Here is a 22,197-nt window from a genome sequence, read left to right as displayed (position 1 = left end):
ATAGAGCTATTTTGCCTTAGAAGAGATGAAAACAGAAGTTCTTAGCCAGTGAGTTTTAAGTACCTCCCCAACCCCACTCAAATAGGGACATTAAACGAATGATTGTCCAGTGGAGGAGTCCATCAATGACTGTGGAGCTTAGCTCTCTTGCCTGGCCTCCTGCCCTTCCCTTTCCCACTTCCCCTACTCCCTTCTGGGAGCACTTTCTCACAAATCACTCGGACACAAATCCTCCTTTTAACATGTGCTTCTAGGGAACCCAACCTGAAACATCCTTTCCTAGCTTAAAACGCTTCCATGGGTCCCTGCTGCCTCCAGGATAAAACCCATGCTTCTTCACTGTAAATTCAAGGTCTTTCACCCTACTGCCGCCTACCTCTCCAGTCTCACCCCCTCTGCCCTGCAGCCAGCAGGATTTTCAGCCTGGCAAGTCATTATGCTTTCCCACCACCAGATAAGATCCCTGTCTCCCCTCAGTGCCCCACCTCCATCACCAGTCCCACCAAGCAGGCCCTCAGGCCTTCTCCTTCCCTGGCAAGACAGGCAGGTGGTCACCTCACCACCTGCTCCCTGGAGTCCTTTCCTTTTGCCCTCCCTACCAGGACCCCACTGTCCTCTGGGGCCTGCCAGAGCACAATCTGGTGTGTTCCTTTCCTTGGCGACAGCAAGCACAGCTGGCAGACAGTATTTTTAACCTGACTCAGGTTCAGGAATCAGGTGGCTTGGAGAGTTGCCTAGTCTGCTGACCTACACCTCCACAACCTGTGACTGCTGGGAAGGGAAGAGTCAGAACTGAGACCTAAAGCTGGGCCAACCCGGGCCTTCAATATTGTCTGGGAGCCAGAAACATTTGGTAAATGACAGGTCTTTGCACAAACTGCCCCAGTCATCTCCACTCCCGCCAAATCTAACATGCAAGCGACTCGGGGCCAATTCCATTCCTAGTCTGCCAGGCTGTGAGGACAGAGACTGGAACATGAACTAGTTAAACCCAAGGGCCCAGGGGACCTGAATGGGGGCAGAAACAAAGGCTCACCTGCCCTGCCCACACATGGGGCCCAAGAGGGCATTCAAAATGTGAACTTTAATAACAAACAGCAGGTCAGAGTGGGGGTTTCCCCAGGAACAAGAATGACGGAGCTGGTGCTGGAGACGCCGAGGGTCCCCACTTCATCCTCTCTAAGGCCTGGAGGCAGGGAAGCAGTGGACCCCATCGAGGAGGGGAGGTGCCTGGCTCCACGTAAGTCCATCTGCTTGGGGCCCTAAGACCCGAGATGCAGCAGTGTGTGGAGCAGGGTGGCACCCTGCTGGGCCCGAAAGGTCCTGCCAGGGTGTGTGGCCTACCCTGGGCAGGCAAGCAGATCAAGGGCTGTGGGGTCAGATGCGGAAGCTTTCCTCCCGGCCGTCGATGTGACGGAGCCGCAGGTAGACGTCCGTGCCAATGCCCTGTAGGGACTGCAGCCGAAGGGAGCCACCGAGGTACTCCGCGTAGGCCCGCGATGTGGGCAGCCCGAAGCCAAAGCTGGGGGTAGGCAAGGGGACAGAACATGGGCTTCAGAGGCTTGAGTCTCCTGGGGCCCCCCGCCCCTCCATTCTGGCCAGGTGGGGCCTCACCCGTGCATGGGTCCCGACTGGCCGCCACTGTGCAGGTCCAGGTGGCCGAAGAGGGGGCTGATCCGGGGGTCCTGGGTGCTGGCCTCAGCTGTAGTGAAGTGGTAGTCCATAACCCGGTCCAGGTCTTTGTGAGCGATTCCCCCGCCCCGGTCTGAAATCCTGGCAGAATGACAACGACAGGGGTTTGGCTCAGCTTTGGTGGGGCTCACTACCTCCCCAAGCAGACAGTGCTACGTCGGCCTTCCTGTCGCTTCCACGCAGACATGGAATGTGGTCACCTAGACTCTTGGGCCTTGTTTTAAGCTATGTTTCTCCACCCTCACCTTTGCCACTAACTGCTTATACCTTCTCATAGGACTTGACATTTATTCTCAGCCCAGCACTGCAGACTGTTTATTTCTGACTCCTTCCCCACTCTGGGCTGCTGACAAGGACAGGGCTGTGGGGCCCACAGCGGGCCCCAGATCCACTCATGTCCAGCTCATGGCAATCTCAGGACTGGGGAATATCTTGTCCAACCAGAAACTAAATCTCAGACTGGGGCAGGTACTGGCTTGAAATCATCCAGCAAATCAGAAACAGTGCCCGGAACCCCCATGCATCCCACCCCAACTCCCACCCAGGGCAAACCTGATGACGAGATCGATATCATTGTTGGCGATGGTGATGACCACATCTGGGACATTGTAGGGAGTGTCTAGGTGACTCTCCATTGTGGCTCTATGCAGGAGGAAAAGACCGGTAGGTGGTGGTGCCCCAGCCTCACCCCTGTTCCTGTTTGCCCCCTTCCAATACATCCAGCAGCCCACCTCATGGCATTCTTGAGCAGCTCGGGCAGGATGTAGTCCAGAGGCATCGGGATGAAGGGGAAACGGGCAGCCACATGTCCATTGATGCGGACTCGGGGGGCGTTGCCATACTTGTGTTCACACAGGCGTCTGTGGAAAGGAGCAAGGGTTCAGACCTCAACCAGTGGTTCTCAAATGGAGGCGATTCTGTCCCCACCCTCCCAGGGAAATTTCGCAATCTCTAGTGACATTTTGGCTGTCACAGCTGGAGAGTATTACTGGCATCAAGTGAGTAGAAGCCGGGGACACTTCTGAACATCCTAACAAGCACAGGCCAGCCCCTCACAAAAAACAATGATCTGGCCCAAAACATTAACAGTGTCACAGTTGAAAAACCCTGCCCTGGACCATGCCCTGGGCAACGGATCAGACCAAACCTTCCCTGCCCAAAGATGTCACCCCCTTAGCCGTTCTATCCTCACCTGGCAAAGTCCACCCACTTTTCAATAATCTTCTTTGGTGAGAGGCGAGTGCAGATGATGCCAACGAAGTCGGGCTGGCAGGAGAAAGAAGGTCAGGACCAGGGATCACCTCCAACCACACCGTGGCCACCTAAAGCTTGCAAACTCTAGACTACAGAAGCAGCCCCAAGGCTCTCCCCAGGCCCTCGGCCTGGGTCCCCAGCCCATGGGGGCTCCTGGCTCAGTCCCCACTGCCCCACTTGACATTCCCAGGTAGGTCTCAGGTCCCCGCGCCCCACCTTGTCCTCATGTAGCGCCAGATGATGTGTAGCCAACATGCGGATCCCAAGCCTTGAAGTCAACGTCTTGTCTAAGAAGTAGCGGACAAGCTTCTCATCCTGTAAAGAGTAGGGGCTCAGAAACCCAGGGAAGCCTGGGACTTCCCTGGTGGCACAGTGGTTAAGAATCCGCCTGCTAACGCAGGGGACACGGGTTCAATCCCTGGTCTGGGAAGATCCCACATGCCGTGGAGCAACAAAGGCTGTTCGCCACAGCTACTGAATCTGCACTCTAGAGCCCGCGAGCCACAACTACTGAGCCCATGCACCACAACTACTGAGGCTGCACGCCACAACTACTGAAGCCTGCTCACCTAGAGCCCGTGCTCCGCAACAAGAGAAGCCACTGCAATGAGAAGCCCGCGCACCACAACAGAGTAGCCCCCGTTCGCCACAACTAGAGAAAGCACGCGTGCAGCAACAAAGACCCAACGCAGCCAAAAATAAATAAACAAAAAACAAAAATAAAACAAAAAATGTTAAAAAAAAAAAAAAAAACAGAGAAACCCTGTGCCCTTCCCAGGCCCTCCAAACAGGCCTGGGCCCCCATTGCACTGCTCCTGACCTCTATGTGCTTCCGGCTCTCACGCAGGCCCTCAGCTAAGAGGGTCACCACATCCTTGTGGTCGTCCAACAGCTGTCGCACCAGCTGGCAGTATTGGGCATCGTCCGCCTGGTCCTTGATCTGCAGGCCACAGAGTCATAAGCTTGGATGGTCCAGCCCTGACTTCTCAGCCCCTCACCCTGCCCTGGCCCAGCCCTCACCGGAGGGAAGTCTGTCAGCTTCTGGAAGGCACGGATGTACAGCTCGTGCTGCAAGGAAGAGGTGTGGGAATTCACAGGGATGCTGTGGGCACCAGGTAGAGAACAGCCACCCATGCCCACCTATGGGGACTGCCATCATCCACCCCAATTCATTTGGTTCAAACCCCATCATGGCCTTTGAAGCCTCCATGAAGGGTTGGGTCCGAGTCCTCTGTGGCCCTGAAACCTTTTGGCAGGTAAGTCTCTACCGCTCTGATTCCGTCTCCCCATTTGCCCCATGGGCGGTGGGCACACTGATCTAAGGTCCTCTCTACTAGGGAAACCGACGCCCCCTTGAGGCCCCCTTACCACGTGCAGTATGGTGGGGTTACAACCAATGATGAAAGGAAGGCTGCGGAAGCCCTTGATACGGTGAGCGATCCTCACTGGCAACTCCTGCTGCAAGTACCGGGCACTTTTCTAGAAGAAAGAGAGGAAGGAAGTTAGGGCCAGGGCCTGAGTGGCTGGGTCAGAGCTCCAGGGACCAAGAGAAAAACAAGGGCAGGAATCTTACCAGAAGGTGACTGCCATCCTGAGAGCGGCCTGAATAGAGCATCATGGTCGGAGTGAGACGGACTGAGGGCTGCAGGGGCAGAGGGCCCTTGAGCACTGGATCTCTGACACCCTGCCCCATCATATTAGCTCCACCCCTTCCCTGGACACCCACTCCAGCTCTGGACCCAGGCCTCACCGCCCTAGCTGCACACCTTCTCCGCTGCCACATCGATGGCCGACTGGTTGTAAAAGGAGGTGACTGTCTTGGAGCGCTCCCGTGCCATCTCCACGTGGTGGGTATCGGTGGCTGATGTGGAGTGGGCCCGGAGAGAGAGTGCGGGCCCCAAGAGAGGCCAGAGTGCTGGCCCGCCCCGGGGTCCGCTCCCCAGCACGGAAGCCAGTATCATCGTTTTGCTCTTTTGTCGAACTGGGCGGCCACTAGGGCTGAGGACCAGATAGATGGAGGCGACCCCAAAACGGGGCAAGAAAGGTGTGGGTGGGCAGGGGCACTTCTCTGACTTCAGGGGCGAGAGCCGGTCGAGGATGCTGACAAGCTCAGCCTCCAGGAGCAGCTCCCATCTATAAAGGCAGAGGAAGGGAGAGTTGTAAGGCTCTGAATCCAGGCGCACTATCTTTCCACGTGAGCACTGGTTAGTCAGATTTGGACAATCTCTGCCCACCCCTTCAACCACTTCCCCAAGCACACACAGGCCGAGCCTGGATAACCTTGCTTTCCGGGGCTACTATTTTTCAACCTGATGTTCTATCTGGTAGTCTGGAGGGAAGGAAATCCTTAGACCCATCCAACCCGAAAACCTCAACCCCCGCTCCCTCTGATCCCGGGCACCCTCGTTCAGGGGGCGGGGCTGACCCCTAATCCGGCGCCTTCGGACCCCGGCCGGTGTCTGGCCTGCGCACCTGCGGCACACAGAATTGTGCACCCCAGGGTCGGCTGCGTTGAAGTAGCGGCTCGGCAGTCCCCGTCTGGTTCCCTCCCTCCGCAGGGTCACTTGGTTCGGCCCGGATCTTCCCCATATGGTAGATGCCAGTCCCCCAGCCCCCCAACCCCAGTCAGTCCACGCGCGCTCCAGCAATCCAGAACAAGGGCGGAGGCGGCGGGCGCACGCTGCGAAGCCTTCGCGGCACGGTCTGAGCGGGTAGCTCCACTTACCTCGGGGCCAGAGCCAGGGCCGGGGTCCGAGAGGAACGGCCCAAAAGTCCACCGGCCGGGCTGGCCGAGCCGCTTGCGCCCTCTGCCGCCGTGACGTCACGTGGGCTATGGGTGCCCGGTGCCTCCTGGGAGTTGTAGTTTGGAGCGGAGGACTCGCAACTCGCGCCAGCCCATCGTGGCTGTGTCTCTGCTCCCAGGTCCCTAAATAAATAGCACAGCTGTCTCCACAGGGCTCCCGGAGTTATCTGGTCTCTCTGGGCCTCTGTCTTCTGCTCGATAAAATAGGCTCTCTGGGAAAGAAATGCGAGAGGGCGAGAAGACCCTTAGATGCAAAGTGCACAGACCAAACCCTACCTGGATTCCTCCCCTGAGGTCCCGTCCTTCTCCCTTCTAGCTCTTGACTCATTTGTGGGAAACCAGACCGCCTGGTTCAACCCCCAGCTCAGCCACTTACCATCTGGGTCACGTTACTTAAACTACTCAATACTTCAATTCCCGTATTAGTAAAATGAGGTTGTACCAACCTTGGGGTTGTGTAGTCACATGAATTTATATATGTAAAGTGCCCAGAATAGTGCCAGGCGTGGAATTAACACTCTACTAGGTATTATTATTATTAATATTATTACTATTATTGTTATTGAGTCCAAGCTCGCTCTGCTCGCCGCACGACAGGCCATCGGAGACAAGGTGTTGGGCATGCAATTCGGCAGACCGAGAAGACGGCAGACTAAAGTCTCAAAATAACCAACTTATCCGGGTTTGGATGCCAGTTTCTTTTATAGCACAGAGAGGGGGAAGAGATGAGGAAGTAAAGTAAAAAGGCCATAAGTTTTGCAAATATCACCTGGAATGGCCAGCCTCAGGGAGGGGATGTGTTAATTTCTTCTTTCTTATAGCCATCCACAGGCGGACAGGGTTCAGATGTTTCACTGAACAAAGGCACTTTGGTTTAACATTCAGGTAGAAGGGCAGGGTTCCCCGAGGCAGGCCATTGTGTATAGACAGTATCCTTTTAGTGAATGAAAGCAGCAGAAAGCAAAGGTTAAAGTAAAAGAAACAGATGCAACATGCAGTTGGATGTTTGGCTCTTGCCTGTTACATTATCATTATTACTAATTAAAACCAGCAACAAACACTGTTTAGGTGACTTTTCTGTGCAAGGAGAGGAGACTGGTGTTGAATTAAATAAATAGACCCTTCCCTGCCCTGAAGAGGAAAACAGACAATTTCCATGTCATCGGTTGTGCTTAGAGCCACACAGGAGGCTGTGGGAGCATCACATAGGGTCTGGGAAATTGGTATAGGTGCATTGTGAGTAGGACTGGCCAGGCCTGGGAGCTGGAGTGGGAAGGACATGTCAGGACAGGGAAGAGCCTGGAGCATGTGGAGTCTGGGAGGAGAGGAGCTGAATGAGGTGACCAGAGCCAGATTTTGAAGGATGAGTGTGATTTGTCCTGAAGTAGTAAGAAGCCACTGAAGGGTGCTTCTCTGGTGGCGTGGTGGTTGAGAATCCACCTGCCAATGCAGGGGACACCGGTTCCAGCCCTGGTCCGGGAAGATCCCACGTGCCGTGGAGCAACTAAGCCCGTGCACCACAACTACTGAGCCTGAGCTCTAGAGCCTGTGAGCCACAACTACTGAGCCCAAGTGCCACAACTACTGAAGCCCGCGACCTAGAACCCCTGCTCCGCAACAAGAGAAGCCACCGCAATGAGAAGCCCGCACACCGCAAAGAAGAGTAGCCCCGGCTCGCCGCAACTAGAGAAAGCCCGGCACGGCAACGAAAACTCAACACAGCCAAAAATAAAATTAATTAATTTTTTTTTAAAAAAGAAGCCACTGAAGGGTTTTAACTGGATAGATCTGCTCCTTAGACAATGCTCTGGCAGTAGTGATTGGGACCAGTGAGACCAAACGAAGAGAGATCAGTGAAAAGACAGTTTTTCCAAGCAGGCGATGATGGGAGAGAGACTTTTCAGTGTGTGTTTGTGTGTACTTACACTGACCAGATTTTTTCTTCACCATGGTCATGTATTTTCTAAATAGTTTAAATTTTTAAAGCAAAGGGGTAAGTGAAGCAGGCGATATTCTGGAGTTTTGGGGGGTTTGTTTTGGTTTTGGTTTTGAAAAATTTTTTTCTTTTTTGGCTGAGCCATGCGGCTTGCGGGATCTTAGTTCCCGGACTAGGGACTGAACCCCGGCCCTCGGCAATGAAAGCATGGAGTCCTGACCACTGGACCGCCAAGGAATTCCCTGGAGCTCTCTTTAAACTTCAGCAGAGGTGGGATCCTTCACCACCGGCTGGCCTGCCTGAGGGACTGGGGGAAAGTCTGCACAGATCATGAGGAAGGGGCTCCCTGAGTCTCTGGATTTTCTCTTCGGGCCTCATCCCCACACCATGCCCACCCTTTCTTTTCCCGCCTCCCGGCAATACCCTGGAGTGACGCTGGGAGGACGCTCAGCTCCGGAGGCGGCTGGAGGCAGGCAGGGCTTGAGCCAGCTTTAAAAGGGAGAGGGGAGGGTGCCCCCGCTGGGAAGGCCGAAGTGCGCAGAGAAGCAAAAGATGGCTTGAAGCGTGCCACATCCCGCCGCTCACGTGGCCGCGGCGTGACCCTTGCGTGCTGGACCAGCCCGGCCTGGACTCGCTGCTACCTCCCGGCGGTGGAGGTTGGACTTGCACCCCAAGAGTCCACCTTCCCGTTGGTCAGGAGCTCTTCTAAGAGATTTACATGTGTTCGTTTCATCTTCATAACGAACCTCTGAGGTAATGGGATTATCCTCATTTTACAGATGGGGCAACAGAGACCCAGAAAAATTGAACGACTCCTCCGTCCCCTCTTTCCGTTCCGTCCTCACCCCCCCATACTTATGGCAACAGCCACACCGGCCCACCCGTTTTTCCCTCAACATACCAGGCACGTTCCACCTCTCACGAGCTGTGCCCTCTGCTTGGAACATCCTTTCCCTAGATTTCCACATAGCTTAATCCCTCACCTCCTGTAAGCTTTTGCGCAAATGTCAGCTGAATGAAGCTCAACCTGATCATCCCATTTAAAATTGCAACCATCCCCATTCCCCTCACACTGCTTTACTCTTACTTATTTATTTGTTTATTTGGCCACGCTATGTGGCCTTTGGGCTCTTAGTTCCCTGGGATTGAACCCTGGCCCCCGGCAGTGAAAGCACCAAGTCCTAACCACTGGACCGCCAGGGAATTCCTTCTGCTTTACTCTTTATTTTATCCGTAGCATGTATCACCGACAGCATACTATATACTTATGTATTTATCATAGTAATTGCTCAGTTTTTTTCCTAAAATGTTAGACCACAGTATGAATATTTGTCTGCTATACTGATTTACCCTGTGCCCCTAACACAGTCCCTGGCACATGACAGGTGCTCAATAAACATTTATTAAATAAATGGAAGAAATATTGGGCTTTCTTCTTGGGCTATTGAAAGGCAAAGTGACAAAACTACATCTTTTAATTTTTGATAAAGATGTACTTTGACTGCTGTATGGAGAATGTATCTTAGGGTAAGAGACAAATATATCTGAGAGACCAAAGGTGAGGCTACTGCATTTATCTAGATGGGAGGTGATGATGGTTTGGGTCAAGGTCGTGGTCTGCATAGATTACAGGGAACGAGAGAGTGGTCCAGGAGGAGTGGCTTGGGTGGATTGGGGGGGCCATGGTTAAAATGGGAACCCCGGAGAAGGGCCAGGTTTGGGGAAGGTAAGAAGCTCAGTTTGGGGTGCATTGCATTGCATCTGATATGGTGATGTCCAAGAAGTGTTTCTGCTTTGGGGTGTGGAGCCCAGGAAAGAGATCTGGGCTCAGGTCAGAGTTCAGAAGCTGTGACTTGTAAGGAGTAAGGGAAGACATCGGTGGAAATAATGCTGCCTCATGTGGCAGTTTGTGTTTCCCAAAGATGCCCCACCCCACCTGCCCACATGAACTTCTTAGAATATGAATTTGATGCTTCTCATATCAAGAGGTGAAGTTCTGTGTTCCTTCCCATTAGAGATAAGCAAATTTGTGATTACAGTGGAAGGGATACTATATGATGACTTATGAAGCTAGATCATAAAAGATGATGCAGCTTCCACTTGGCTCCCTGGAGAACTTTTACTGGAGTCCTGAGTTACCACGTAAGCAGTCTGATTGCCCTGTATTAATTGTCCATTGTTGTGTGACAAATTACCCTCAAAATATAGCAGCTCAAAACAATAAACATTTATGATCTCACACAGTTTCTTTGGGTCAGGAATCTGGGAGCAGCTGAGCTGGTGGTTCTGGTTCAGGGTTGCTTATGAGGTTGCAGTCAAGATGTTGCCCAATGGTCCAGTGGTTAGGACTCTGCGCTTTCACTGCGAGGGCCCGGGTTCGATCCCTAGTAAGGGAACTAAAATCCCATAAGCTGCATGGTGCCGCCAAAAACAAACAAACAAACAAAAAACATGTTGCCCAAAACTACAGTCACATGAAGTCTTGACTGATGCTAGAGAATCCACTTCCAGGGTGGCTCTCTCACATGCCTAGCAAGTTAGTACTGGTTGTTGACAGGAAGCCTCAGTTTCTCACTAAGTGGACTTCTCCTTAGGGCTGCTTGAGTGTCCTCATAACATGGCAACTGGCTTCACCCAGAGTTAGTGATCTAAGAGAGAGCAAAATGGAAGCCACAATATCCTAATGACTTAGCCGCCAAAGTCACAAACCATCATTTCTGTATTAACCTACTGGGTCAGATCCGCCCTATTTCGTGTGGGAAGAAACTACACAATGTTATGACTCCCAGGAGGTGGAAACCATTGAAGACAACTTTGGAAACTGGCTATTGTAGCCTGGAGTCTGCCATGCTGTGAGGAAGCCCAAACTAGTGCCTACGGAGAGGCTACAGGGATTCACGAATAGCCCCTGAGACTTCAAGAAGAGAGAGAGAGGCCAGGTTATTAGCCTCCGACCACAGTTATGTGAGCCAGAACTACCCAGCCAGAATTCTCATACTGAATGCCTAACCCCTAAAAACTGAGAGAAAATAAAATGATTGTTTTTCTCTTAAGTCATTATTTTTGTGGTGATTTGTTGAACAGCAGTAAGTCCTCAATGATTCCCACCTCCCAGTATTTACATCCCTCTGCAGTCTCCTCCCACGTTGAACAGGGCTGACCTGACAGAACAGGATAAATGACAATATGGGACTTTCAAGGCTAAGTCATAAAGATACTGTGGTTTCCACCTTGCTCCCTCTTAGATGACTCATCCGGGGGGAAGTCAGTCATGGATAATAGGAACACTCCAGAAAACTGTGGAAAGAAGTGAGAAACTGGTCTAAGTCTTAGTCCTCTGTATTAGTTTCCTATTGTTTCTATAGCAAACTACCACATACTTAGTGACTTAAAACAACATGAATTTTGACTTCCTTGGTGGTCCAGTGGTTCAGACTCCACGCTTCAAATGCAGGGGTCGCAGGTTCGATCCCTAGTCAGAGAACTAAGATCCTGCAAGTCACATGGCTGGGCCAAAAAAAAAAAAAAATTCCTCTCTGGAGTCTCTAGGGGAGAATCCATTTCTTCAACTTTTCCTGCTACTACAGGCCACCCACATTCCCTAGCTCATGACACCCTTTCTCCATCTTCAAAGCCAGCAACGCTGCATCTCTTTGTGCTTTTCTTCTATAGTCACATCTTCCTCTGAATCTCTTCTTCTGCTGCCCTTTTTCACTTTTAAGGACCCTTGTGATTACATTGGATCCATAAGATAATCTGTTTAAAAATCAGATTAGTAGCCTTAATTCCATCTGCAACCTTTAATTCCCATTTGCTACGTAAACTAACATGTTCACAGGTCCCAGGAATTAGGACACCGACATCTTTAGGAGCCATTATTCCACTGGCCACATTGTCTGGAAGGAAAGGAATGGGCCTGAGAAGGAACAGCCAGAGAAGGAAGAGGGCCATCAGGAGAGTGAAATATCACAGAAGCCAGAGGAAGACGGAGTTCCCGGGAAGGAGTGCCCAACAGTGATTAATACTGTTGGGAGGCCAAGCATGATAAGAACTGAAAAATATGCACTGAATTTAGCATCCTGGTGACACCAGCCATAAGCTGTCAGGGGAGTATTGGGGGCAGAAGCTAGTTTATGGTGTGCTGGGCAGCAAGGAAGAGGTGAGGAAGTAAAGACTGGGAGTGTAAAATCTTCCAAAAAACTTGACTGTAAAGGGATATTTGTTGCAACTTCTAAAATGGGGAAAAGTTTCAATGCAAATGGGAAGGAAGGGGAAGTATAGGTGAGGGGGTCATCAATAGATGCTATGTCTGTGAAGGGGGGAGCTCAGCTAGCCCACCAAAGACTTGGAAAGGAGGGACTGTTGGGTTGATCTGGGCTCAGGTTTCGCCAGGTGGCGCCACAATAGAACAGAGGTTAGGATACTGTCAAGGGTACGGCGGAGGTGATGGAGCTGGGCGTGTGGGGGAGAGACGGAGAGAGAGAGATCGGCCAGCAGGAGGCGCTGGTGCAGCAGGAGGGAATGGCTGGGCAAACTAGGCGGATTGGAGGTTATAGTCCTAATAATGTCTGAGATAGTAATTTCAGGGAAAACTCGTGGTTCTTGGTCGGATCGCAGTACTCGCTGGATTCCCCGATCCGCTGGTCTCTAGTTCATGGATGTTCCAAAGTTAGAGCAGGGCTTGGCTAGAGTAAACTCTATATACTGTTAGCCCGATTAATAAAATTTTTAAAACTCCGGAGACTCCATTACCCTTGAGGCATTGCGGCCACCCCGACTACAACTCCCATCATGCCTGACAGGCCGTCAAATCAGTAAGTACCCACGTCGCTTAATCTGGTTTCCCAGTCCCAGCATTCCTCAGCAGTTTTCGTACCCAGGCAGCACTCCTGCCAAATCCTGGGAACAGCCAATTGGATCAGGGAGTGTGAGACCAACAGGCCAATCGCCCAGCCAGACGGGCGGGAGAGAGCGTGGCCAAATCCGGTCTCGGATTTGGGACCGTGACTGGCTCCCTTCCGGCTGGCGCCTCCAGCAGGACCAGAAGACATGGGCAATACCTGGCGGAGCCCTGGGTGGGTGCGGCTCGCGCTCTGCCTCGCGGGCTTAGTACTCTCTCTCTACGCGCTGCACGTGAAGGCGGCGCGCGCCCGGGACCGGGATTACCGCGCGCTCTGCGACGTGGGCACCGCCATCAGCTGTTCGCGCGTCTTCTCCTCCAGGTGCGCGCGGGAGTGAAGCCTTGGGGGACCCGCTGCTCGTAGGAGCGGTGCATGGGGACCAGGTGTGCATGGCGACCAGGTTGCCAGATGAATCTGGGATTGGGGTGCCCGGGGAGCGGATGCAAGAAGCCGGACTGCTCAAGGGGGCGTTGCCTGGAGAGACGGGTTTGTCCGAGATAGGAGTGTGGGGTAGAGGGGGCAGATAGTGCTGGGGACTGGAGTTATTCGAGGGGGTGCACGTGAATCCTGATGACAGGGAATAAGTGACCGGGCAGGACGGGGAGGTGGGGTCGAGTGTAGGGACTGACTATGGTCTTTTGTTAAAAAAAAATATTTTGATTATGGTCTTAAGGATGGCTTTGCCTGGGGACAAGGTGGCCAGATCTGGCAATGCTTGAGGGTCTAGGTTAGTGGGATGACCTAGAACAGAATAGGGGAGAGGGTGGCCGGGGCGCTGGAGATTTAGGGGTCCAGGGCAGAGAGATTCTGCCCTGGTTTCCCAGTCTCTGGTAACTCTGTAAAGCAAGGTGAAGGTTTATACTCACCTTGCCATCTTAAGACTTACTGAAGGTCTAGGACGAAAAGAGGAGCCTATGGGGGAGCCATGGCCTGGTGTGACCTGGGGATGGGGGAGGATAGGGGCAGTGATGTGGAATCCTGTCCTGGCCAAAGAAAGGCTGTTCCTGGAGGCCATTGGCCCTTGGACTCCTGTGGGGGTTGGGGGAAGGGCTAGAAGGGGAAGGACAGCCCAGATGGCTTCTTGGAAATAATCCTCCCAGGATAAGGCCCATGGCACTCAGTTGACACTCCTAACCTGGGCCCTTCCCTCCACCAGGTGGGGCCGGGGCTTCGGACTGGTGGAACACGTGCTGGGCAAGGACAGCGTCCTCAATCAATCCAACAGCATATTCGGTTGCGTCTTCTACACACTACAGTTGTTGTTAGGTAAGCGGCCCTACCCTCTCATGAGAGGCCCCTTCCCGTCTTGGCCAGCCCAGCCCCATCCCTTGCAATCTTGATGACCCAGATATCTGATGGCCAACTGCTCATCACTGAGCACCGAGGAGGTGGGAACCTAAAGGAGTCTTTACTGTCAGAGCCAGAAGGGCCCTTAGAGACTTCATAGGAGCCCAGTTTTCTGGAAAAGACTCAGAAGTTCCTTTCTGGGGGAAAACCAAGCATTGCTTATCTTTCATCTCATGTAGAGCTCAGCATGAAAGTTTACTATTTGGGTCCCAGGGATCATTGAACAGATAGGAGAACCAAGGCCTTGGAGCCTGTCAGCGTCTCTCATTTTAGAGACTCTTCCCCAGTAGCCCCTGCCATCTGGGTGGCACCATGGAGTCATGGCGTGTTCTAGAGGTAGCCAGTCCCTGAAGCCCATGCCTGACCCTTTTCTGCTTTGCAGGTTGCCTACAGGGCCGCTGGGCATCTGTCCTGCTGGTGTTGAGTTCCCTGGTGTCTCTAGCTGGTTCTGTCTACCTGGCCTGGATCCTGTTCTTCGTGCTCTATGATTTCTGCATTGTTTGTATCACCACGTATGCCATCAATGTGGGCCTGATGGTGCTGAGCTTCCGGGAGGTCCAGGAACCCCAGGGCAAGGTCAAGGGGCACTGAGCCCTCACCCCAAGCCAGGCTGACCTCATCTGCTCTGTTTTGGCTTGTGATCTTTGCCCAAGGAGGCTACGTCTGGATCCTTAGAAGAGTCTGCAACCTGCCCCTGCCATACTCCCACACAGGACAATGGACCAAACATGCCACACTGTTTCCTTCACTTTAGTGCCTCAGGCTCTGTCCCCAAAGACTGGTTTCCAAAGTTTCTGCTATTGCCCAAGGAGGGATGGTTCAGAGCAATAAAATTCCTTAAATAAATGAGCCAAGTCTGAGCCATCTGTCCGCCACGGACCTTAGCGTTGGGGCTTCCCCAGTCTTTCTTCCTCTGGGACTGGAAGATATGAGTCAGAGGGAGAGTGGAGGGCCTGCTAGGAAGGGTAGTTAGTCCCTTCCAGTATGTGGAGTCAGCAAGACATGGGGTGCTATCAGCCCCCACTCCCAGGAAATGGGCTGGCAACTTATCCCTCCTACCCACAGAAGCCAGGCCTTGTCTTCTGGGACAGCCAAGCATGTGAGAGCTGTCTTTCTGGTTCTGTGCAGCCTTGCTGGGAAGTTCTTCCTGTAGTCTAACCTAACCCTTCCAGCTGCCTTATCTACCACCAAAAGCCAGTCTTGGCAGCCCTGGAGGGCCAGGTACAGGTAGTGGTTTGGTTTTGTTTTTCCTAGTATGTACTAAGCACTTACTTATCCACATGTGACTCTGTTTAAGAACGTGACATGTCAACTCTTTTAATCTTTATATCAATTGTATGAGGTAGGTTTTATTCTTACAGTCATCCCTTGGTATCCACAGATTAGTTCCAAGACTCACCAACCCACCCCGAAACCAAAATCCGAGGATGCTCAAGTCCCTTATATAAAAGGGCACACGGGCTTCCCTGGTGGCGCAGTGGTTGAGAGTCCGCCTGCCGATGCAGGGGACAGGGGTTCATGCCCCGGTCTGGGAAGATCCCACATGCCGCGGAGTGGCTGGGCTCATGAGCCATGGCTGCTGAGCCTGCACTTCCGGAGCCTGTGCTCCGCAACGGGGAGAGGCCACAACAGTGAGAAGCCCACATACCGCAAAAAAAAAAAAAAAAAAAAAGGCATAGGTAATTCCCTGGCCGTTCAGTGGTTAGGACGTGGAACTTTCACTGCCGTGGGCCCGGGGTTCAATCCCTGGAAGGGGAACTAAGATCCCACTGCAAGCTGCACAGTGCAGCCAAATAAATAAATAAAATAAAATGGCATAATGTTTGCATATAACCTACACACACTCTCCCATATACTTTTAAGATATACTTTTAAGTCATCTCTAGATTACTTATAATTTTTAGGGTTTTTTTTTTTTTTTTTTTTTTGCGGTACGCAGGCCTCTCAGATTGCAGAGCACAGGCTCCGGACTGCGCAGGCTCAGCAGCCATGGCTCACGGGCCTAGCCGCTCCGCGGCATGTGGGATCTTCCCAGACTGGGGCATGAACCCGTGTCCCCTGCATCGGCAGGCGGACTCTCAACCACTGCACCACCAGGGAAGCCCTACTTATAATTTTTAATACAATGTAAATAGTTGTAAATACAATGTGAATGCTAGGTAACTAGTTGTTGGTAAGCAGTAAACTCAAGTTTTGTTTTTTGGAACTTTCTGGATTGTTTTTCTTTTTTTTGGATCTGCGGTTGGTTGAATCTGCAGATGCGGAACCTGTGGATACAGAGGGCTGACTGTATATCTTGATGAGGAGACTGAGGTTCAGCGAGGCTAAATAATTTGCCAAAGATCACACAGCTAGTTTGGGGGAGGGGGTTAGGGAGCTCTCAGGACTTGAATCCACCAGGGCCATATGGCTCTGGTGTCTTTGTTCTTAACCGGAGCCACAGCTGCCTCTGAGTTGGGGTCAGGGTCCCTGAACAGTCTGGTCTGTTCTGAATTAGAAGTCAGGAAGAGGCAAAGGATGCACCCTGAGTGTTCCCCCCTCCTAATTGAGTCTCCCAACACCTGTTAGGAAGGTGGGCACCATGTAACCCTGTTTCCCGGGAAGGTGGCAGAGAGGCATTGAGATTTGCTAGTCTCGTAGCCAGCAAGAAGCAGACAGCCTGGCCCCTTGACACCTACCCCTGTACACCCTGCCTCTGAATCAAAACAGGAGAAGATAAATGAAACCCATTTGGACCCAGGCCTGGGAGGGAAGCTGTAATGAAGAGTGAGAACTGGGGAAGGCCTGCCCACCGTGTCCTTCACCTGTTCCAGTAGGACAGCTGCCACGCTTGCGAGCAAGTTTACTCTGCTAGGCTTCGGTCTAAGCACTTTTACACTCAACGGTTTGGAGTTTTTCAGTCAAGGCACAAACAGGCTAACTGTCCAAGGTCACTCAAGCGTTAGGGGGAACTGGGATTTGAACCCAGGCAGTGTGGCCAAGGCTGAGGCCCAGGGAGAGGCGGTGAACAGCCCAGGATCACACAGCCACAGCCCCAGAGCTGGAAACTGCTGGCTCCCTTCCAGCCCAGGAAAAGCAATGACACCTGACTCCTAGCAAGTTGGGGGTGGAGCTGTGGAGACCCAGGTGGCTTCTCGGAGAACCAGAGCACAGGCGGCAGAGCGGCTTGGAGCAGCATGAAGGGGAGCTGGGGACCGAGGCTGCTCATCCTGGGAGGCGTGGTCCTCACAGAAGGTGAGTCACCCGTGTTTGAGGGGCAGGCGGTATGGTAGGGTTCGGGGGCTGTCCTCTACCCCGGCAGCCCCCTGCAGCTTGGTGTGTGAGAGCGAGCCTGCCCGGGAGGCCACAGTCAGCCTGTGGCAACGTAACCGTGTCCGGCTGTGTGTGTGTGTGTGTGTGAGGGGTATGTGGCCGCCTGTGTCCAAATGGGTATGATTTCCTTGGGCTGGATTATAGTGTCTGCAGGAACTGTCATTATGCCTGTGTGTGCGCCCTGTGGCCCCGTCTGTCTCTCTACTTCCAGAATGATCTTAGGCAAGTTCTGGGGCTCTGTGGCCTCAGTCTCCCCACCTTTACATACGTCCCATCTCTCCTGGAGCAGGTGTTCAATGGGTGTGTTTTGTGTGTGCCGGTGATGGGGAAGAGGCAGGGCAGGGGACCCTTTGGTAGAGTCTCTGATGGTTTCCGGAAAGGTGGCGGAGCCGGAGTCGTCAGAACAGGGGTGGGGTGAGTCTCAATCTCTTGACGCCCTCCCCAACTTGGACATGATGCAGGCTTCTAATTAGTCCTCTTAGGCCTCCGCAGCGCAGGGCACAATTAAGTTAATGCTCTCCACATGCACAGGCCGCCTCTCTGACTCAGCAGTCGGGGCAGGAGTTGGGGGTTCTGCGGCCTGGAGGCTTGGCCTGGTCCCAAGCTGAACCCCAGGCCCTGCCGCTCAGGCCCAGGAGTGCTGAGCGCGGCTGAGGCAGGAGAATTAATGACTGAGTGTACACTCTGAATAGCTTCCACTAAAAGCTGTTTCTTAGATGTTAAAAAAAAAAAAAAAAAAAACTGTTTCTTGACCTCATATAAATATTTTCATTCTGGGAGGGGCTGGTGAGGTAGCCACAGAGTCATAGCAGCGACCCACGCCAATCCCCCCAAACTTATCCCCTCCACCAAGGCTGGGCCGGGCAGGTAAGGCTCCCTGCCCCAAGGCTCACCTGTGTCTCTCTCTTCCCAGGTCTTCAAGCGGCTCAGCGTGGTAAGCTCTGGGGCCGTGGGGCCTGGGCCTTACTTGGGTCTGGGTCGGGCCAGGGGTGAGGGCAGGACAGGGGCCTGCTGCCAGCCTGACCCCCGCCTCTCCACAGCATGCGGGCAGCGTGGGCCTGGCCCCTCCGCGCCTCAGGAGGGCAACACAGTGCCTGGCGAGTGGCCGTGGCAGGCCAGTGTGAGGAGGCAGGGGGCCCACATCTGCAGTGGGTCCCTGGTGGCTGACAGCTGGGTCCTCACTGCGGCCCACTGCTTCGAAAAGTGAGTCACGGCTGCGGTCAAACAGGGTTTCTGGCTTTGGGGGTGAATGATTTGTCCCCAAGCCCCTCAAGACTGAGCCCTGCCCCTAGAGTAACAAAGTACCATTTATTAAAAATATGCTATGTGCCGGGTGCATACCATCAAGTTAATCTTAACAGCCCTTCATGGTAGAAGCCTTACAAATGAGACAACTGAGTTGGGAGAAGGATGGACCTTGCTTAAAGCCACAGGTTTTCTGTCCATCTTTCACCCACTTTGTGCTGTCTCCCATGGTGTCACCATCCCCCTTTGCACTCAATGCCTGGGTCTTGTTCCCCCCACTTCCAGGGTGGCAGTCATGGAACTGCACTCCTGGTCAGTTGTCCTGGGTTCTCTGAAGCATGAGGGGCTGAGCCCAGGGGCTGAGGAGGTGGGGGTGACGGCTCTGCAGCTGCCCAGGACCTACAAGCACTACAGGCAGGGCTCAGACCTGGCCCTGCTACGGCTCGCCCACCCCATGGCCCACACACCCCTCTGCTTGCCTCAACCTGCTCATCGCTTCCCCTTTGGCACCCACTGCTGGGCCGCTGGCTGGGATCAGGACAATGATGGTAAGTGCTGGCCCAGGCTGGAGCCCAGAGGGGCTCTCTGCTTGCGCAAGGTCACACAGCCTCAGCTGCCAACTGTCCCCGTTCCCGGTCTCCCTTGCTCCTCCGAGCCCAGACTCCAGCCCCAACCCCCTTTCGCCAGTTCCCAGGGCCCTACGGAATATACGCCTGCGTCTGATCAGCCGCCCCACGTGTAACTGTCTCTACAACCGCCTGCACCAGCGGCTGCTGGCCAGCCCAGCCCAGCCTGGGATGCTGTGTGGAGGTCCCCAGCCTGGGGTGCAGGGGCCCTGTCAGGTCTGAGGGGGGAGGACAAGGGAAGGGGACAGGAGGGGGCTGGGCACTCAATCCACGGGGACTGGTGGAAGGACCACACGTAGAAGGTGTCCACCCAGGGCTGGGGCTCAGGTGTCTTATCCTTGACAACACTGCCCGGCTCCAGGGAGATTCCGGGGGCCCCGTGCTGTGCCGCGAACCTGATGGACGCTGGGTTCAAGCTGGGATCATCAGTTTTGCAACAGACTGTGCCCAGGAAGAGACTCCTGTGCTGCTGACAGACATGGCTGCTCACAGCTCCTGGCTCCAGGCTCAAGCTCAGGGGGCAGCCTTCCTAGCCCAGGACCCTGAGACCCCAGAGATCAGTGATGAGGACAGCTGTTCAGGTATGAGCAGCGGGTGTCAGGAGCGGGACGTGTGGGGACCTCCCCCCAGGGCTGCATGACTTCTGGGCAGCAGGTGGAAGCCGCAGTGAAACAAATTTCAGCTCAGAATAGAAAACTGATACAGGGTGTCCACATGCTGCCAGGGGCTAATGAGGGGGCTTATAAGGCTCCTTTCAGCCCCCAGGACGGGAACAGCTCCATTTACGGCTAAGAGGCATAGATGCTTTGGAACTTTATGAATCTGGGGTTTAGGTAAGAAGAGGAATTTCTGGGATCTGGCTGAAGGTTTTGGGGTAGGCTGCAAGTTTCCAAGCAGACACTCCGTGAGATTGGAGAGGGAAGGGCTCCCACTCAGTGGGGCATTAATTCTGGCAGTTAAGTGACTAACATGCAAACTGCATGCAAAATAATTCCTGAGGCAGCAACTCTATCTTGATGGTGAGAAGCACCAGTGAGCCAGGAGTTCTGGGGCCACTCCAAGCCCAGAGGGGTGCAGACAGGCGGGGCAGGGAATGATGAGCAGGCTACTCCCATGATCCTGGACCATCAGAATTAAAAGCTTAGGCCCTGGGTTTTGAATCTCAAGTTGGCTATTTGCCTGTGGTTACTGAGCTAGAAAGTCACTTAACCCCTCTGGAACTTTGGTTACCTTCGGTAATTAGGGTAACCAAGATTCAACTTAAAAGGATATCGTGAGGGTGGTTGATAGCACGTGGGAAGCGCTGAGCATGGGGCCTGGCATGCAGTGAGCACTTAGCAGGAAGGCAGATGATGTAATCCGTATGTTTCAGCCTGTGGATCCTTGAGGAGAGAAGGCCCCCAGGCAGAAGCTTCCTCCCCATGGCCCTGGGACGCCAGGCTGAAGCACCAAGGGAAGCTGGCCTGTGGCGGAGCGCTGGTGTCAGAGGAGGTGGTGCTGACTGCTGCCCACTGCTTCATTGGGTGAGTCCTGTCTCCCTTGCCTTTGTGCCCTCACCCTTGCTGGCAGCCCTGCCACCCAGTGCTGTCAATGCTGTAACCCTGCACAGGCGCCAGGCCCCAGAGGAATGGACTGTAGGCCTGGGGGCCAGACCAGAGGAGTGGGGCCTGAAGGAAGTCATCCTGCACGGGATGTATACCCACCCAGAGGGGGGCTATGACGTGGCCCTCCTGCTGCTGGCCCAGCCTGTAACACTGGGCTCCAGCCTGCGGCCCCTCTGCCTGCCCTATGCGGACCACCGCCTGCCTGATGGGGAACACGCCTGGGTCCTGGGGCTGGCCCGCCAAGGAGCAGGTATGTAGGTGGGACAGGGCCACCAGTGGCTGTGCATCTAGCCTAGAGGCCGAGGCAGCAGCTGGATCTTCTCCGTCGCCCCGCAGGCACCGGCTCCCCTCAGACAGTGCCTGTGACCCTCCTGGGGCCCAGGGCCTGCAGCCGCCTGCACGCAGCCCTCGGGAGCGACAGAGCCCCCATCCTGCCACAGATGGTGTGCGCCAGTGCTGTGGGCGAGCCGCCCGGCTGTGAGGTGAGCCCCACTCCCCCTGTCCTCACCCCACGGACCCCTCGCCCTGCCACTCATGAACAGACCTTCTGCCAGGCTTGGCCTCAGACCTCTCACCGAAACTCAGCCTTTCTGCCAACTGGCTCCCAAACAGCCAGGCCCCCAGCCCTGGCCTCAGCCACTTCTGCCCCGTGAAGCTGCCTAGGGAGAAGAGGAAGTCACTGGTATCCCCTGACCCCTGACAGGGCCTGTCAGGGGCACCGCTGGTGCACGAAGTGAGGGGCACATGGTTCCTGGCCGGGCTGCACAGCTTCAGAGATGTCTGCGAAGGCGCGGCAAGGCCTGCCGTCTTTACAGCGCTCCCCACCTATGAGAAGTGGATCAGCAGTTTGCGATGGCGGGTCTACTTCGCTGAGGAGCCAGGGCCTGAGGCCGAGCCTGAAAGCTGCCCAGCTAACGTGGCCCTGGGGCCTCATGCCAACGATGCCTCCGCAGACACCTTCTCTCTCGACCTGGGGCAGGGCAGGGCAGGGTCTGGCCTGACCCACCCCTAGCTGCCCTGGGTGGAGTGGAGCAGTGAACGGACCCATCTGGATTCAAATTCTGGCTCTTGTCACTGTTTGACTGGGAGAGCACGCCTCTTAACCACTTCAGACCTCACTTTTCTCATCTGTCATGGGGGCTGAGGAGTGCCTCCTTCCTCTTCCTCTTCCTCTAAGGGAGGAAGGGAGGGAAGCTGTGAGGACGAGGCCAGCCCCATCCTCCTTCCTCTCCCTGACAGGCCAGCCAGCCTGATGTTGACAGGTGGCTCTGGGACGCTGCAGTCACAGTGAGGCAATTCCCGCGTCACTGCCCCTGGCCCTCTGCCATGCCCCCCGACCCCGTCCCCCACTGAGGCAGGCCCGACAGTGCAATGGGCTCTGGGAAGGAGCCTGCCCCGACCGACAGCTGACCCCACTCCCCTCTGCAGGACAGGGAGACCTCCCCTGCGGAGGCCCCCTACACGTCGAGCTCCGCGG

General features: G+C 54.3%; 3 protein-coding genes across 8 annotated transcripts; 2 read left to right on the top strand and 1 right to left on the bottom strand.

Annotated features, from left to right (window-relative positions):
- Positions 1-1,065: 1,065 nt before the first annotated feature.
- BCKDK (branched chain keto acid dehydrogenase kinase) lies at positions 1,066-8,350 on the bottom strand. Of its 5 annotated transcripts, none has more exons than XM_059036226.2 (13): positions 8,109-8,350; positions 5,672-5,961; positions 4,713-5,079; positions 4,520-4,588; positions 4,315-4,425; positions 3,967-4,014; positions 3,767-3,886; positions 3,163-3,261; positions 2,885-2,958; positions 2,424-2,552; positions 2,245-2,334; positions 1,615-1,773; positions 1,066-1,522 (listed from the first exon to the last, which is right to left on the bottom strand). In XM_059036226.2, the coding sequence occupies exons 3-13, from the start codon at positions 4,905-4,907 to the stop codon at positions 1,378-1,380; spliced, it is 1,239 nt and encodes a 412-aa protein (XP_058892209.1). In that variant the 5' UTR covers positions 4,908-5,079; positions 5,672-5,961; positions 8,109-8,350; the 3' UTR covers positions 1,066-1,377. The 5 variants fall into 5 exon arrangements, with proteins under 5 accessions (XP_058892209.1, XP_066869774.1, XP_066869775.1 ...); XM_067013673.1 differs by having other exon boundaries at positions 5,672-5,872; positions 8,109-8,272; XM_067013674.1 differs by lacking the exon at positions 8,109-8,350 and having other exon boundaries at positions 4,697-5,079; positions 5,672-5,776.
- A 4,181-nt stretch (positions 8,351-12,531) lies between these two features.
- On the top strand, positions 12,532-14,779 carry VKORC1 (vitamin K epoxide reductase complex subunit 1). 2 transcript variants are annotated; one of them, XM_059036282.2, is made up of 3 exons: positions 12,532-12,907; positions 13,743-13,852; positions 14,316-14,779. In XM_059036282.2, exons 1-3 carry the CDS (start codon positions 12,735-12,737, stop codon positions 14,522-14,524), a joined length of 492 nt encoding a protein of 163 aa, XP_058892265.1. In that variant the 5' UTR covers positions 12,532-12,734; the 3' UTR covers positions 14,525-14,779. The 2 variants fall into 2 exon arrangements, with proteins under 2 accessions (XP_058892265.1, XP_058892266.1); XM_059036283.2 differs by lacking the exon at positions 13,743-13,852 and having other exon boundaries at positions 12,655-12,907; positions 14,316-14,515.
- Positions 14,780-16,455: 1,676 nt separating this feature from the next.
- On the top strand, positions 16,456-21,732 carry PRSS53 (serine protease 53). Its single transcript, XM_059036208.2, has 10 exons — positions 16,456-17,167; positions 18,159-18,179; positions 18,286-18,448; positions 18,776-19,038; positions 19,178-19,332; positions 19,478-19,697; positions 20,489-20,639; positions 20,726-20,970; positions 21,057-21,202; positions 21,424-21,732. The coding sequence occupies exons 1-10, from the start codon at positions 17,110-17,112 to the stop codon at positions 21,730-21,732; spliced, it is 1,731 nt and encodes a 576-aa protein (XP_058892191.1). The 5' UTR covers positions 16,456-17,109.
- Positions 21,733-22,197: the final 465 nt, after the last annotated feature.

Source organism: Kogia breviceps, chromosome 14 (genome assembly GCF_026419965.1).
Source record: "Kogia breviceps isolate mKogBre1 chromosome 14, mKogBre1 haplotype 1, whole genome shotgun sequence".
In the NCBI taxonomy this organism is placed as follows: domain Eukaryota; kingdom Metazoa; phylum Chordata; class Mammalia; order Artiodactyla; family Physeteridae; genus Kogia; species Kogia breviceps.
This window is presented reverse-complemented; position numbering and strand designations above follow the sequence as displayed.

Coding starts and splice junctions, on each gene's coding strand:
- VKORC1 (XM_059036282.2), top strand. CDS start 12,735: ATGGGCAATACCTGGCGGAGCCCTGGGTGGGTGCGGCTCGCGCTCTGC. Junction 12,908..13,742: donor TCGCGCGTCTTCTCCTCCAG/GTGCGCGCGGGA, acceptor TCCCTCCACCAG/GTGGGGCCGGGGCTTCGGAC. Junction 13,853..14,315: donor CACACTACAGTTGTTGTTAG/GTAAGCGGCCCT, acceptor TCTGCTTTGCAG/GTTGCCTACAGGGCCGCTGG.
- BCKDK (XM_059036226.2), bottom strand. CDS start 4,907: ATGATACTGGCTTCCGTGCTGGGGAGCGGACCCCGGGGCGGGCCAGCA. Junction 4,589..4,712: donor TCGATGTGGCAGCGGAGAAG/GTGTGCAGCTAG, acceptor CTGCCCCTGCAG/CCCTCAGTCCGTCTCACTCC. Junction 4,015..4,314: donor ACCCCACCATACTGCACGTG/GTAAGGGGGCCT, acceptor TCTTCCTTGCAG/CACGAGCTGTACATCCGTGC.
- PRSS53 (XM_059036208.2), top strand. CDS start 17,110: ATGAAGGGGAGCTGGGGACCGAGGCTGCTCATCCTGGGAGGCGTGGTC. Junction 18,180..18,285: donor TCTTCAAGCGGCTCAGCGTG/GTAAGCTCTGGG, acceptor GCCTCTCCACAG/CATGCGGGCAGCGTGGGCCT. Junction 19,698..20,488: donor TGATGAGGACAGCTGTTCAG/GTATGAGCAGCG, acceptor CGTATGTTTCAG/CCTGTGGATCCTTGAGGAGA.